At 39.2% G+C, this 15,793-nt stretch overlaps 1 protein-coding gene across 2 annotated transcripts in view; it reads right to left on the reverse strand.

Moving 5' to 3' along the window:
• Nucleotides 1–15,793, reverse strand: part of LOC133531958 (adenosylhomocysteinase-like 1) — a 50,305-nt gene that overhangs the window by 5,205 nt on the left and 29,307 nt on the right. For both annotated transcript variants that reach the window (XM_061870411.1, XM_061870412.1), the window contains 6 exons: nucleotides 15,434–15,636; nucleotides 14,736–14,874; nucleotides 8,401–8,571; nucleotides 7,129–7,261; nucleotides 4,488–4,614; nucleotides 1,408–1,485 (listed from right to left, as the gene is read on the reverse strand). In XM_061870411.1, the coding sequence (XP_061726395.1) occupies nucleotides 1,408–1,485; nucleotides 4,488–4,614; nucleotides 7,129–7,261; nucleotides 8,401–8,571; nucleotides 14,736–14,874; nucleotides 15,434–15,636 (851 nt within the window). The remainder of the gene's footprint in view (nucleotides 1–1,407; nucleotides 1,486–4,487; nucleotides 4,615–7,128; nucleotides 7,262–8,400; nucleotides 8,572–14,735; nucleotides 14,875–15,433; nucleotides 15,637–15,793) is intronic.

Here is a 15,793-nt window from a genome sequence, read left to right on the forward strand (position 1 = left end):
GAAACAAAAATACAGTCAGCATAAAAGATTTCAATGTAATTATGACGTTCACTGCCTGGCCTATCAAAATCGCTGCCAACTTAGCTTGGTCTATTTCATCTTTTAATTCATACTTTTTGACTTGGATACCTAAAGCCAGCTTTGAAAAATTTAAAAAACGCGGAAAGGATCTGTAAGGCTAAGATGGTCGTTATTTTTATCATCTGTCGTCATGCCTGTCACGTTCTAACAAGTATGTAAGTGCGAAAGAGACGCATGACAATTGATAAAAATGCGACTATGATACCGCCGCTGATCTAGATATCCAATTTTTTTTTAATACGCGCCTTTCCTACAGACAAAGTTCATTAGCCAGAGCATGTGTATAAAACTTTTCAGAACTTTAAAGAGGCGATTATAGTCAACAATATTCATTAAGTCGTTTATAAGATTATTAGTATGGAATGTGGAGGTAAGGAAAGAAATCTCCATATACCAAAAAGTGTCATCAAAAACCTTTAATATGTGGCACTACAATATCTAGAGTACTTGAACAAAAAAATCAAATCATAGACAGCGCAATTCACTCCGTCAATAACGCCTAGGTTCTTAGCTACTCTAGCGCTACTCTGGAGAGATTTGGAACTATTATTTATAGCTGACAGCTGGACACTTTTGCAACAGTTCTATCGTGGTTTTCATGATCGAAAACGGATTGAGATTATGAGTTTCATCTTATTATTATGTTTGTCAAATCTGTCACTGGATTTAATTCGTGTAGCTACCGCTGACCTGGCGCTAGTTGCGCACGCTTAATGCCGCACCACGATACGATCCGACCGGACCGGTACAGACTGGACATTCGTTTCGTCCGTGCAATTTTATTTAGTGTTAAGTATGTTCGTCATGTTTATTTTATGTTTCTTTCCTTTTTTCTGTTACCTTCCGTGACTATTTCGCACTCGATGGTCTCATCGGAAGATCAGCGCTGGAAGTCGCCAGCAACATGCTGAGATGAGGCCATTTCGTGACACTTTACTCTCACTATGTTCTCTTTTATGTCTGTCTATTACTGTTTGTGTGTTTATGAATAAAACAAATTCTATTTCTATTTTCTATTTCTATAAGAGATTTCTCTCCTCTTAAATCCACACTCCATAATTATTAGGTTACCTCTATGGAGTGTGGATTAAAAGGAGTGAAATCTCTTATGGTAGAACTGTTGCAAAAGTGTCCAGCTGTCAGCTATTAATAATACATAGTTCCAAATCTCTCCAGAGTAGCGTTAGAGTAGCTAAGAACCTACGCGTTATTGACGGAGTGAATTGCGCTGTCTATGATTTGAATTTTTTGTTCAAGTACTCTAGGTATTGTAGCGTCACCTATTTAAGGTTTTTTGATGACACTTTTTGGTACATCCGTAGTTACCTCATTTAATTTTACAACTCTGAAGCCATCCATGGCAGCTTGTAGCGCGCAGATCGGGTCTATTTCTGTCACGTACACCTGTAACAGTACATTACGATACAAGTGCGAAAAATTGTAAAATCGCAACGAGTGGGGATAAATTAAAACACCCTCGAAGGGAGTTTTTTCAATCGGCACGAGTTGCGAATTGCCTATTCGCACATGTATCGTACAACATTTTACGTTACACACATTTTCGACATAGTTACGTAAAGTGCTAATTATCGCATTAATGCGGTAATAGCACCAAATATACTGTAATAGTACATTTCGATGCTAGTGCGGAAAGTTAGTCAAGTGGCAAGATTCAGGACGAGTGAAGAATGACATTTCCGCACGTGTATCGAACGATGTTTTTTAATACAGTTGCGAAAAAGGAAGAAAAAATAACAAGTATTTTTTTATGCATGTGCTATAAGACAGAAACAATTGTAAATATGAAACATTGCACTATTATTACCTCAGTATCCTTATTTACAATTATTTGTGTATCGTATATTTGAATTGTATAAAAACAATATCGAATGTTGTCTTTGGAAACTTGAAATATGCTTGCAGTAAGAAAAAAGCGGCCAAGTGCGAGTCGGACTCGCCCATGAAGGGTTCCGTACCATTTATGACATATTAAAAAAAACTACTTACTAGATCTGGTTCAAACCAATTTTCGGTGGAAGTTTGCATGGTAATGTATATCATATATTTTTTTTAGATTTTTCATTCTGTTATTTTAGAAGTTACAGGGGGGGGGGGGACACATTTTTTCACTTTGGAAGTGTCTCTCGCACAAACTATTCAGTTTAGAAAAAAATGATATTAGAAACCTAAATATCATTTTTGAAGACCTATCCCTAGATACCCCACACGTATGGGTTTGATGAAAAAAAATTTTTTTTTTAATTTTTATGACGTATTAAAAAAAAACTACTTACTAGATCTCGTTCGAACCAATTTTCGGTGGAAGTTTGCATGGCAATGTATTACATATATTTTTTTTAGATTTTTCATTCTGTTATTTTAGAAGTTACGGGGGGGGACACACTTTTTACCACTTTGGAAGTGTCTCTCGCGCAAACTATTCAGTTTAGAAAAAAATGATATTAGAAACCTCAATATCATTTTTAAAGACCTATTCATAGATACCCCACACGTATGGGTTTGATGAAAAAAGATTTTTTGAGTTTCAGTTCTAAGTATGGGGAACCCCCAAAATTTATTGTTTTTTTTTCTATTTTTGTGTAAACATCATAATGCGGTTCATAGAATACATCTACTTACCAAGTTTGAACAGTATAGCTTTTATAGTTTCGGAAATAAGTGGCTGTGACAGAATCGGACAGACAGACGGACATGACGAATCTATAAGGGTTCCGTTTTTTGCCATTTGGCTACGGAACCCTAAAAACGCCTCTTTTTGACAGGCGTTTCGGCAGCTATTCCGTTCCATTCAGACAACTTATTAAGAACGGTTTTTCAATATACAATATTAAAAAGTAAACGTGTTATAATGATGAAGAGGTAAATAATAAGATATGAAATATGTATATTTTTATTATTCTTACATTAACAGTAGGTGTTTAAGTTCATTACGACTTTTAAAGGAAACTAATATTAACACTCATCAATAAGTACCTAATCAGGAATTGGAACAAGTATAAATTACAAAAAAATTGAAAAGCACTAGTTCGCGAAAACCAACTTTCCGCACGCTAAACAGCAACGTAAAGAAGCTCTTTTTGAGCGACTGTATAAAAAAAAATTGTTTATATTGTGACATAACTGCAATTTTCCCTCCGGCCGCGATGGCAACCGAGTTTGGTAACCAGTTGCTGAAAAGTATTGAATATTCTTGTTAGACAACCAGTTGCCAAAGACGAATGTCTATTCTTGCTACACAACTATAGTTGCCAACTAGGAATTTGTCAAGTATAGTTACTTAATAGGAATGATCATTCTCGTTTCATAACTAGGAATCAGACGCTAATTAGACGCCATGCTACTAAGGCCCTCCGCTCACGAGGCTACTCTCAAGCGACTTGCGTCTCATACGCGTATGCTACGCGTCGCTCGCGAGCCTGCATACAAATTCACTTCGTTCCGCACACGACGAGACGCGTCTACGACGCGTTTGCTACCAGTCGCACGCGACTGTGCTTGCCGGTCGCACGCTACTCGAGTCGCACGCGTTGCAGACGAAAATGGTCGCGGATCAAAGATTTAACATTCAATTTGTCCAGGAGGTGGAAAATTATCCATGTTTGTATAATTATAAGCTTGTATAGTAAGTTTGTATAACGAAAGCTCTACAAATTTAATTTTTTTTCAATGTACCGATGCACCCAGAATCTTCTTTTACATTTCCGTTTATTTCTACTGTGTGTATTGTTGATATAGCCACAAACTGTAACCAGACGTAGATTTTAGTGCTAGGAATTGATACTAAAACAAATTGTTAATGTAGTGTTAACTACCACACCGTAAATAATTTATGAAATTTTTTCAAGCCGCAATGTACTGCGTATACACTAATCTGACACATATCAGTTGTGACGTTTTAAAGGCAAAGTCATCATGTAGGTAGCGCTACATTGCGTGCTGAAATATTTTATATGGAAAAAAACATGTCGTTAAATTTTAATAAAACATATGAAAGTATGTTTATTAGGGTCTATACTAACTACCCTTAGCGTATGTGGTTATATCAAAAATACACGCTGTATACATATAATACATAGAGAAGAACATTGTCTTCGTCGCTACTGTCACTCGACATTTCCGCACCAATTGAGCGGAGAATAACTTTGGTTGAGTAACAAGATTTTTTTTTCTGTTCCGGCAACTGGTTGCGAAACTACAAGGAGAAAGATAACAGTTATGTAACGGGAACAGTCATTCGTCTTTGGCAACTGGTTGTCTAACAAGAATATTCAATACTTTTTGGCAACTGGTTACCAAACTCGGTTGCCATCGCGGCCGGAGGGACTATTTTAGGGTCTTAATGGGGTCTCTCGCTGTAGAATTGAGGATATTATGGGTCCACTTACCACACACCCCAGTGCCTTAAGAGCTTGACAGCATCCCTTGCCGACTTCCCCGTACCCGCACACTACCGACTGCTTCCCGCCGAACATGAGGTCTGTACTCCTTTTTAGAGCGTCTATTATGCTTTCACTGAAAAATAATAATAATATTATTATTATTTAATAAGCAGGCATTTAGGGTCGGCAACGCGCATGTAACACCTCTGGAGTTGCAGGCGTCCATAGGCTACGGTGACTGCTTACCATCAGGCGGGCCGTATACTTGTTTGCCACCGACGTGGTACAAAAAAAAAGGCAGGCAGTTTAACAACTGATATGACCTGTATCCAGTATTCATAAAGATAGTTATCATGAACGAGTAGTAGATATAATATGCTTGTCTATTTTATTTTTAAACTGGTTCACTTTTGTGCTGAAACCACATCTTCTGGGAGTTTGTTCCAAGCACCACTCGATTGCTGAAAAAGTGTTTGTATTGAATTGAATTGAATTGAAAATATTTATTTCGGATTTTACAACCATCCATATTTGTTAGTATAACTTAGGAACTAATGTTAATTTTGTACTTATTATAATATTACAACTAAAATACCTAACCTATTTTCTAAATTTCAAAAATCCTATAACTTGGCGAATCCAATGCGCCAGTATAGGATTCTCAACCCTCTCTGCAATTACTTCCAGAATGCTGTTGGTACTGCCCCTAAGCCTGCCCATCATCGAGACGATTCGCTTTCGTATAATCGCGTGAAAATCGTCTGTATGGGCCTCGGCGAACATGCGCGATGCACTACACCATGTGGGCAACCCCAACAACATTCTGAGTGCATTATTATATTGCACGCGCAGGGCATTTAAGGCTTTTTTCGAATACTTCACCCACAGGCTGCTCGAGTAAAATGATTGATTGAAAGCTTTAAAAAGCACAATTTTTACTTCTCTTGAGCATCGAGCAAACCTGCGGGCGAGCATGTTAGACCTTACGGCCAATGCCCTGCGCTCCCGCTCTATATCTAGGTCATCATTAAGGTCTTGCGTTATAATATGACCTAGATATTTCACTTTATCCACAAGAGAGAGTGTGGTTCCATGCAGCACACCCGGGGGTACAGAGCTCGGCGTGTAACTTCCAGCCTTAAACATTAGCACCTGACTTTTCTTTGGGTTGTACTGCAATCCATGTGTCTCAGCATACGTCTCACAAACCGCAAGCAGTTTCCTAAGGGCACTGATAGACGGACTGAGCAGCACCATATCGTCCGCATAACTAAGATTGTTGGCACAAACACCATGTATATAGCAGCCTGTATATGTGCTACTCAGTTCGTCTATCAGCTTGTTTACATAAAGGTTAAAAAGCTTGGGAGACGTAAGCCCTCCTTGCCTCACACCACACTCGAGCTTATACTCTGTAGACATACTATCCGCCCATCTCACCTGGTTCAATTGATTTTGGTACCAGTATTTCAGTATATTGGTGTATACCACCGGTGTGCCTGTTTCCTTTAGCTTTTGCCACAGAATGTCATAATTAACGCGATCGTATGGGTTACTGTCAGACCTATGCCTTTCCAGCTTTAAGACGATCATAATAATATATAGCGACTCCGTGAGCTATAGAGCTTAACTTAAAACTGAATAAATTAATAGTTACGCCATTTTGAAAAAAAAAACTGAACAAGTGCGAGTCGGACTCGCCCGCCGAGGGTTCCATACTTTTTAGTATTTGTTGTCATAGCGGCGACAGAAATACATCATCTGTGAAAATTGCAACTGTCTAGCTATCACGGTTCATGAGATACAACCTGGTGACAGACGGACAGATGGACGGTTTATAAAATACCGGTAGGTACCGGTTTTTTTTGGGTTTTCCTACGAACTTTTAAAAAACACGAACGTTTTAAGAACTTAATTGTTATCTAAAAAAGCGGTTTGTTCGACGAGCGACGAAACGGCCGGCCGGCCTGGTGGTGTGCCACGTAAACATAGACACTGACATAGGAATAAACCGGTTAATTTGACAAGAACTGTTCTCATAAAAACCGGTTTAAAATAACAATTTTTCGAGCGAAACCGAAATTAAAAGGTATTGCGCTAAGTACATGATAACGATTTGGAAAAACCTTCACTAACGCTTTAACAGGACTAATAAAACCGTGCGCATTGGAATATCTGCCATGTTGTAACCTAATTCGGTAATAATAATTTAACATTGACATATCACGCCAATGAAATACATGAGGCGGGGACAGATGGAAATGATGCTAAGAATGAAATCATATGATGGGAATACGCCCTTCACAGTGTCGTATTCCAATCATATCGGGTGGGTCGGGAGTTGTTTCAATCAGGTTGTTTCATGCACAGATTTTAACAAAGTACTATAAAATAAACATACTCTAAGATTAAGATTAATTGAGTATTCGTACATTCGAACATTCTTTGCATTTTCTAATGGCTACATTGTTAGACTTTTAATACACGCCAAAACGCCAAAAACACCGAATACAAGTTATCTGCTTTGCCCGAATGTTGACTGGTAGAGAATGCCTTATTATAGCATTAAGTCCGCCTTTTGTACGTATGTATTTTATTTTGAGCAATAAAGAATTTAAAAAAATTAAACAGACTGAACTTGACTCACCGGCAAGAGTAGAGATTATCAAATTTCGTTTTTGTGACAGAATCATTGACATTCATGGCGGGAACGCACAACTTTCCTGCTTTACTTAGCTGGTATAGTCGATGGACGCCTGTCACGCTCTCTTCCACTATGCCTGAAAAAGACGAAAAGTATAATTAGAACATTGAGGTATAGTACTAGAGTCGGCATCTCTAACAAAATGTTTCCGTACCTCAATGAAGTGCCAGCACTTCATTGCGTTTAGTACGTCACCGGCTACTGGCGAGATGCTACGAATGTGACAAAATTAAAAAATAATAATATATATAAAAAAATGCGTTTGTGCATTATGAAAATGCATTCTAATAATATCAAGAAACATAATAAAATTAATATAATAATAATCCAAAGCGAAAAAACTCTTATTTTAAGCTCATTTAGATTATTTTGAAACGTCACTTTAAAGACTCGCGGTGGTACGCCATTTTCTTTGGCGCATAGATTACATTTCGGAGATGTAACACGCAGGTACTAATGATTACCTATCTTATAGTTTGCAGAATATATACACAATAATGATATATTACTCTTTATCTCGTAATTTTTTTAGTGTGATATGACTATTTTTAAAGAGTATATTATGCTATACGCGCGATTTGATCAAAATTACTACGAGTAAGGGAGTCAAATAGAAAGAGTATTATGACTATTTTTATAATTTTTAATGTCGTCCGCGTCACATATGTAAAACAATTTCAATACACTTGTAAGGAAATAAATACACTTTATCTAGATACTTTACAGTGCGTTTGGCAGAAATTGAACAGTTGTCATAGCAGTTTCGCCTCTGGCTAGTTATACAGCTATGCTTATTCTTTAGCTTGGTGACAGATGTCAAATGCTTTTCACGGTTTATAGGGACCGTGCGCGTTGGAGGGTCTGCCATCTTGTAGCCTGAATCGGAACCATAAACATGCACATGTACACGTCACGTGTTTTCTTGTGCATAGTAGGTTCTGCCATCTTGTGGGCCACATCGGAACAAAAAACAGCACATTTACGCCTCGCGCCAAAAATCTGACGGCTCCTGTGCTGCCTCCTACAGTTCATGCACGCTCCCTATCTTATAATTTGTTTAAAAGCGGCGGCATGTTTCTTCAGCATCAGATGAATGGTATCTCCTCTGTCATCGAGGATCATGTTTTGCCAGGTGGCGCTGGGGGCGCGGCATATACGCAATTGGACCATTAACGACGAGATTCAAAATGGCGGCCACATTGAACTATTAAGTACCTTTAATCTGTTTGAAGGCAGCGGCATGTTTCTTCAGCATGAGATGTGTGGCGTCTCCTCCATCGTCTAGGATCATATTCGGCTGCCAGGTGGCGCTGGGGGCGCAGCATTGGTCGATGCACCACCAGAAGGCTTCCTCGCTCTCGCCTCGCCAGGCGAATACTGCGAAACCTGGACAGTGAGAAGCTCGTTACTTGCTTAGTTTAGGTACATCTTAAAATACAACAAGATCTTATAAATTAAACCTAGTAGCTGGTTCTAGCGTAATATTCTTGTAAAAAATATTACGCTAAAACCAGTTCAAAAGATCAATAGGTAATTCCCAGAGCTTATTCGTGTAAAGTGAAAATGGCAGAGATACAACATATTTGTGAAACTTATTTCATGACATTAAACTTATGTTGTTATTGAACCCGAGTAATTTTGTAAAGACTTGAGTCCTTTAAAGAGAACTCACAAACTTTACTTTACATTGTACAATTTTTTTGTAAAACGCATTGTGTCCACATGAAATTGGGTTAGGTACACATCATTCAATAACAGCTATTTTCTTTTGTATTCATTTAAATAAAATCTACAAGAAAAATCGACCAAGTCTTTATCCAAAGCCTTTTAAGTAACGCAAAAAAGACAACAAAGAACTCGACTCGGGACTTAAGAGGCTGTCAATACCTAAAGCGCGCACACTGTCTATTTGTATCGGAGTAAATGAGATAGCACTGTCGCATGTTACTGGGCCTGGGCAAGGGAATAATAAGAAAAATATTTAAATAAAAAAAAGTGGATTATTAGTGTAATATTTTACTCAACAGCGGTTTAGATATAAATGTTTTGTAATTGTGATTTTAATTGCAGACCCATAAGTCAAAACAATAAAGACATAGAACCGTTTAATTGTGATTTTAAGACCAATCTTTGCAATTATTTTCTATCGAGCCGATTTCGTTCAATCATGTATCGAGTACAACCACGGTCTTTGAAATATAATTAATATGAACATATATTTTTCTTACTTGACTAAAACAAATAGTCTTTCTTAAAAAACTGTTTAAGTAACATCAATTTCAAGGACATTGGGTGTTGACAGCCTCTTAAATAATCCTAATTTTTTCCAAGCGCAGTATCATGAAAACAAGTAGTCAAAACTCAAAAGATTCGACTGGACTCTACTGTATTAACTTTTAAGAGAGTTTTATACTTAATAAAGGCTTACTTATTTCTCTATGGTAATATTCAATAATAGTGTCGTGGTACTCCAATATAACCTCAACATACCTACTAATCGATGCCGTGAGAAGTAAACACAATGAGATAGTACAAGACACGCAAACTTCGTATCGTAAACAATAGTTCTAACAACCACTGACCATTTGTAGATCTTATGACATTGGGTTAAGGGTCAGGAATAATCAGGTATATTCTCAGTCAACTGAACCGACAAACACTTGTAGTAAAACGATAATGAAGGAGATATCAATCATGGAAAATGTTACCAGCGGATTCGCTGGAGCTGGAACCTGAACGTTACATATAAACAAAAGCTCATTCGGTCCATTTTTATATCATGTTATGATTTATGGTTGTAATTATTGTATACTAAAGAAATTAAGAACAACCTTACTCACCGGCAGGAACACAACACTATAGTGTGCACCTTACTCATAAGTTTTCTGTAAGGTGGAGGAACTTCCCCAGTTACGCTCTGCTCTAGATCGCGAATGATATCCGTTGTGCTGTGCCCTACCACACAAAGCGAGATGACATTCACAGTGCCCATACCGACCGGTCTAGCCCAGTGGTTAGTGACCCTGCCTATGAAATTGATAGTCCTGGGATCGAATCCCAATAAGGGCATTTATTTGTGTGATGAGCACAGATATTTGTTCCAGAGTCATGGATGATTTATATGTATCCAAGTATTTGTAAGAATGTCTCTATAATATTTATTTATTTATTTTTACCTCTCTTTTGGATGTAAATAGGCAAGTGAATCTCAGTCAAAAAACAGAACTTACCAGCTTCATTATGCGTGCTTTAGATATTGCAGACCAACCATCCGCGCGCGTAGCCAAGTTGTCCATCGTTAATAAAAAAACCAATCGAAACTTAAATTAAAAAACGTGGTTTTTCATTCCGATATATTTTTCAATTTGTTTGGAGTTTGACGATGTTACGGTTGTCGATGTAGGCCCCCAACGTGCGCGATTGAGCGGCGATATGCGTACTTACTAGCGTATGCCAACGCTGCTGTGACTTCATACCAGGGACCGGAAAACCCGTTCATTTGGCTTACCCGTTCGAATGGGTAACCCCTTCATATGATAAGCTAATCGTTTGGGTAACCCGTTCAACCGGTTACCCAACAATAATGATTAACCCGTATTATTCAGATTAACCTAATCGTAACAAGTGGTTACCGCTTACAGGAGCTGATTCGGTTTGTGTTTTGCGTGTACTAACCGGTAACCTTTCGGTTTAGGGTAAGCCTTACCCCTCTCCCGCGCCTTTCCCCCACCGCTGCGGCACCGCGGCAGAGATCGGCATTACGTTATTGATTCGATAGTTATATTGTAACTACCGACGTAAAAGTACTTTTCGTTAATGTTGACTTACTATATAGATGCTTATTTGTATCCGGTTTTAGTAAGATGGCGGCCACACACTTTGTCATAAAAATCATCATTTTTAAGTTTTAGGGAGTTCCGATTTCGAAAATGATGACGATTTTGGAATCCAAGATGGCGGCCATGCAGTAAGTCATAAAAGTCGTCATGTAAATCGGTTTTTAGGTTTATGGGAGTGCAGATTTAGAAAAATATGACCATTTTGGAGTCCAAGATGGTGACCATGTACTATGTCATAAAAATCGTCATGGATGTCGTTATATAGGTTTTAGGGAGTGCAGATTTCGAAAATCATGACTATTTTGGAATCCAAGATGGCGGCCATGCAATTTGTCATAAAAGTCGTCATGAATGGAGTCCAAGATGGTGACCATGTATTATGTCATAAAAATCGTCATGGATGTCGTTTTATAGGTTTTAGGGAGTGCGGATTTCGAAAATCATGACTATTTTGGAATCCAAGATGGCAACCATGCAATTTTTCATAAAAGTCGTCATGGATGTCGTTTTATACGTTTTAGGGAGTGCGGATTTCGAAAATGATGACCATTTCGAAGTCCAAGATGGCGGCCATGCAATTTGTCATAAAAGTCTTTATTGATGTTGTTTTATAGGTTTTAGGGAATGCGGATTTCGAAAATCATGACTATTTTGGAATCCAAGATGGCGGCCATTCAATTTGTCATAAAAGTCGTCATGGATGGAGTCCAAGATGGTGACCATGTACTACGTCATAAAAATCGTCATGGATGTCGTTTTATAGGTTTTAGGGAGTGCGGATTTCGAAAATCATGACTATTTTGGAATCCAAGATGGCGGCCATGCAATTTGTCATAAAAGTCACCATGGATGGAGTCCAAGATGGTGACCATGTACTACGTCATAAAAATCGTCATGGATGTCGTTTTATAGGTTTTAGGGAGTGCGGATTTCGAAAATCATGACTACTTTGGAATCCAAGATGGCGGCCATACAATTTGTCATAAAAGTCGTCATGAATGTCGTTTTATACGTTTTAGGGAGTGCGGATTTCGAAAATGATGACCATTTCGAAGTCCAAGATGGCGGCCATGCAATTTGTCATAAAAGTCTTTATTGATGTCGTTTTATAGGTTTTAGGGAATGCGGATTTCGAAAATCATGACTATTTTGGAATCCAAGATGGCGGCCATTCAATTTGTCATAAAAGGCGTCATGGATGGAGTCCAAGATGGTGACCATGTACTACGTCATAAAAATCGTCATGGATGTCGTTTTATAGGTTTTAGGAAGTGCGGATTTCGAAAATCATGACTATTTTGGAATCCAAGATGGCGGCCATGCAATTTATCATAAAAGTCGTCATGGATGTCGTTTTATACGTTTTAGGGAGTGCGGATTTCGAAAATGATGACCATTTCGAAGTCCAAGATGGCGGCCATGCAATTTGTCATAAAAGTCTTTATTGATGTCGTTTTATAGGTTTTAGGGAATGCGGATTTCGAAAATCATGACTATTTTGGAATCCGAGATGGCGGCCTTGTTTTTTGTCATAATAGTCGTCATGGATATCGTTTTATAGGTTTTAGGGAGTGCGGGTTTTGAAAATGATGAGTATTTTGGAATTCCAAGATGACGGCCACGTACTATTTAATAAAAGTCATCATGGATGTCGTTTTATAGGTTTTAGAGAGTGCGGATTTCGAAAAAGATGATCATTTTGGAATTCATGATGCCGACCATGAAATATGTCAGAAAAATAGTCATGGATGTCGTTGTATAGGTTTGACGGAGTGCGGATTTCGAAAATCATGACTATTTTGGAATCCAAGATGGCGACCATGCAATTTGTCATAAAAGTCGTCATGGATGTCGTTTTATAGGTTTTAGGGAGTGCGGATTTCGAAAGTCATGACTATTTTGGAATCCAAGATGGCGGCCATGCAACTTGTAATAAAAGTTGTCATGGATGTCGTTTTATAGGTTTTAGGGAATGTGTTTTTCAAAAATGATGATCCTCAACCATGTGTATCGTAAAGAACTCGTCATGACATTTAAAATGAGCTTAAACTCGATAGCATTATGGGAAGTCATCGATGACTTCCATTGACAACTTCCGATTTCACTATCAGACCTTCGTCACCGTGTGTATCGTAAAGAACTCTTCAAGACATTTTAAATGAGCCCAAACTCAATAGCATTACTAGTAGTTATCGATGAGTTCCATCAACACCTTCCGATTCCACCATCAGACCCTCGCCACCATGTGTATCGTAAAGAACTCGTGAAGACCTTTAAAATGAGCCCAAACTCGATAGCATTACTTGTGGTTATCGATGAGTTCCATCAACACCTTCCGATTCCACCATCAGACCCTCGCCACCATGTGTATCGTAAAGAACTCGTCAAGATATTTAAAATGAGCCCAAACTCGATAGCATTACTAGTAGTTATCGATGAGTTCCACTGACACCTTCCGATTCCACCATCAGACCCTCGCCACCATGTGTATCGTAAAGAACTCGTCAAGATATTTAAAATGAGCCCAAACTCGATAGCATTACTAGTAGTTATCGATGAGTTCCATCTACACCTTCCGATTCCACCATCAGACCATCTCCCCCATGTGTATCGTAAAGAACTCGTCAAGACCTTTAAAATGAGCCCTAACTCGATAACATTATTAGTAGTTATCGATGAGTTCCATCGACACCTTCCGATTCCACCATCAGACCCTCTCCCCCATGTGTATCGTAAAGAACTCGTCAAGACCTTTAAAATGAGCCCTAACTCGATAGCATTATTAGTAGTTATCGATGAGTTCCATCTACACCTTCCGATTCCACCATCAGACCCTCTCCCCCATGTGTATCGTAAAGAACTCGTCAAGACCTTTAAAATGAGCCCTAACTCGATAGCATTATTAGTAGTTATCGATGAGTTCCATCGACACCTTCCGATTCCACCATCAGACCCCCTCCACCATGTGTATCGTAAAGAACTCGTCAAGACCTTTAAAATGAGCCCGAACTCGATAAAATTATTAGAAGCCATTGATGAGTTCCACCATCAATACAGGAGATGTGCACAGACAGCTAACGATAAAGAAAGTGACTATAATAGGAGTAATAGGTACTAAACAAAAATATACCAAAATCAAATTACCATATTAGGTAATTTGCCTTAAACTTTAGCATGTGTTTTGAAATCTACGTTGTGCGCTACTTGACTTAACGTACACTTTTGTTTGAATTAGCAATATTAGGTCGGCAAATTACAAAGCCTTTGACAAATACCGACTGCCGCCGCGCCGCGCCGCGCACTCGCACGTGCACGTAGGGAATGGAACCGCCGTGTTTCGCGTCGGGCGCTACGTTAATAGACCATATGCAGTTCACGTAAAAGTTAAAACAGCTTGTTCGTATTTAATCAGCGCTTGAAGCGGTAACCCTTTCCCGGGTTTTTAATATCGGTAAGCGCTAACCTGAATTAATTCAAATAAAAGGATTACTTTCTTAACCGGTAAGCCAATCAAAAGCTTACCGAAATGAAGCGGTTTTTGGAACACAGCTTTACAATAACCCGGGTTTTTGAACGGGTTAGGGTAAGCGGGTCCGGTCCCTGCTTCATACTGCGTGGGACGGTGGCACTGTGAGCGGCTAGTGTTTCGATGTGTGCGGGTTGGGGGTCCATATGTGAGTAGGTCTGTAGGTACAGCATATGTTGAAGTACCTGCGTGTGCTAAGGCCGCTGCCACTTCATTCTGCGTACTATAGATGTTGCAGGCCGCCCAACGGACAGTGGCACCTAATGCGGCGAGCGTTTCGATGAGCACTGCTGTTTGGGCGTTGATGTGTGTGCAGCCTACGATCTGTTCAAAGAAAGGTATGCTCGTTAAGATCTGCAACGGAAAAAATATGCTTTCGCAGTGCCCAATTTGAGAAAGTTAACTGATTTATTGAAGCTTCCATGACGATTGCATTAACGATATTCTGCGGGAAGAAGAGCTGAGCTGCTCATTTCATTATCAAAATTCATGCTCTTCAAATCCTGATCCCTAGATTTCCTGTTCAGCTGGCTCTATTCTCTCTCTCTCTCTCTCAAAGGCATGCTCTCTGACATTGACAAGACTGGGACGGATTGTTTTGTGTAGTAACAATGATGATACTGTAAACTTACCTTTGCATCTTTGAGAGGCTTATCTTCCTTTGCCCTTGGTCCCAAAAGTCCCAAAGCCATGATACTAGGCATCTCCTGCTCAACTATCTCTATTCCTCTCCGCCCAAACGCATGCTGTTCCACGTTCCTCACGCAGTAGTTAGGGTTGGAGGTGCCAGCTGCGATGGCATTCTCATGGGGCTGGATGCCTTAGTCTTCTGATGAAGACCCTACTTTCTCTATGTTACCTCATAAGGCTGATATTTACTTACTTTAGCATCCTTAAGTGGTTTGTCTTCCTTAGCCCTAGCCCTTAAAGCCATGATACCAGGCATCTCCTGCTCAGCTATCTCTATCTCTCTCCGTCCGAATGCATGCTGTTCGACGTTTCTCACGCAGTAGTTAGGGTTGGGTGTACCAGCTGCAATGGCCTTTTCATGGGGTTGGATGCCTTCGTCTTCCTCTGAAGATGACCCTGCGGAATTATGGTCATTAGTTCTGGACATAGACGTAAGAATACTAAGATGGGAAAAGTACCGTAAATATTGCCAACTGAACCAGATTTTCCTTGGCTTGAAAACTTAGTGATACTCTTCTATATTATATTTCTAAATAATGAGGGAACGGTGACG

The sequence above is a fragment of the Cydia pomonella genome, chromosome 26, assembly GCF_033807575.1.
Source record: "Cydia pomonella isolate Wapato2018A chromosome 26, ilCydPomo1, whole genome shotgun sequence".
NCBI lineage: Eukaryota > Metazoa > Arthropoda > Insecta > Lepidoptera > Tortricidae > Cydia > Cydia pomonella.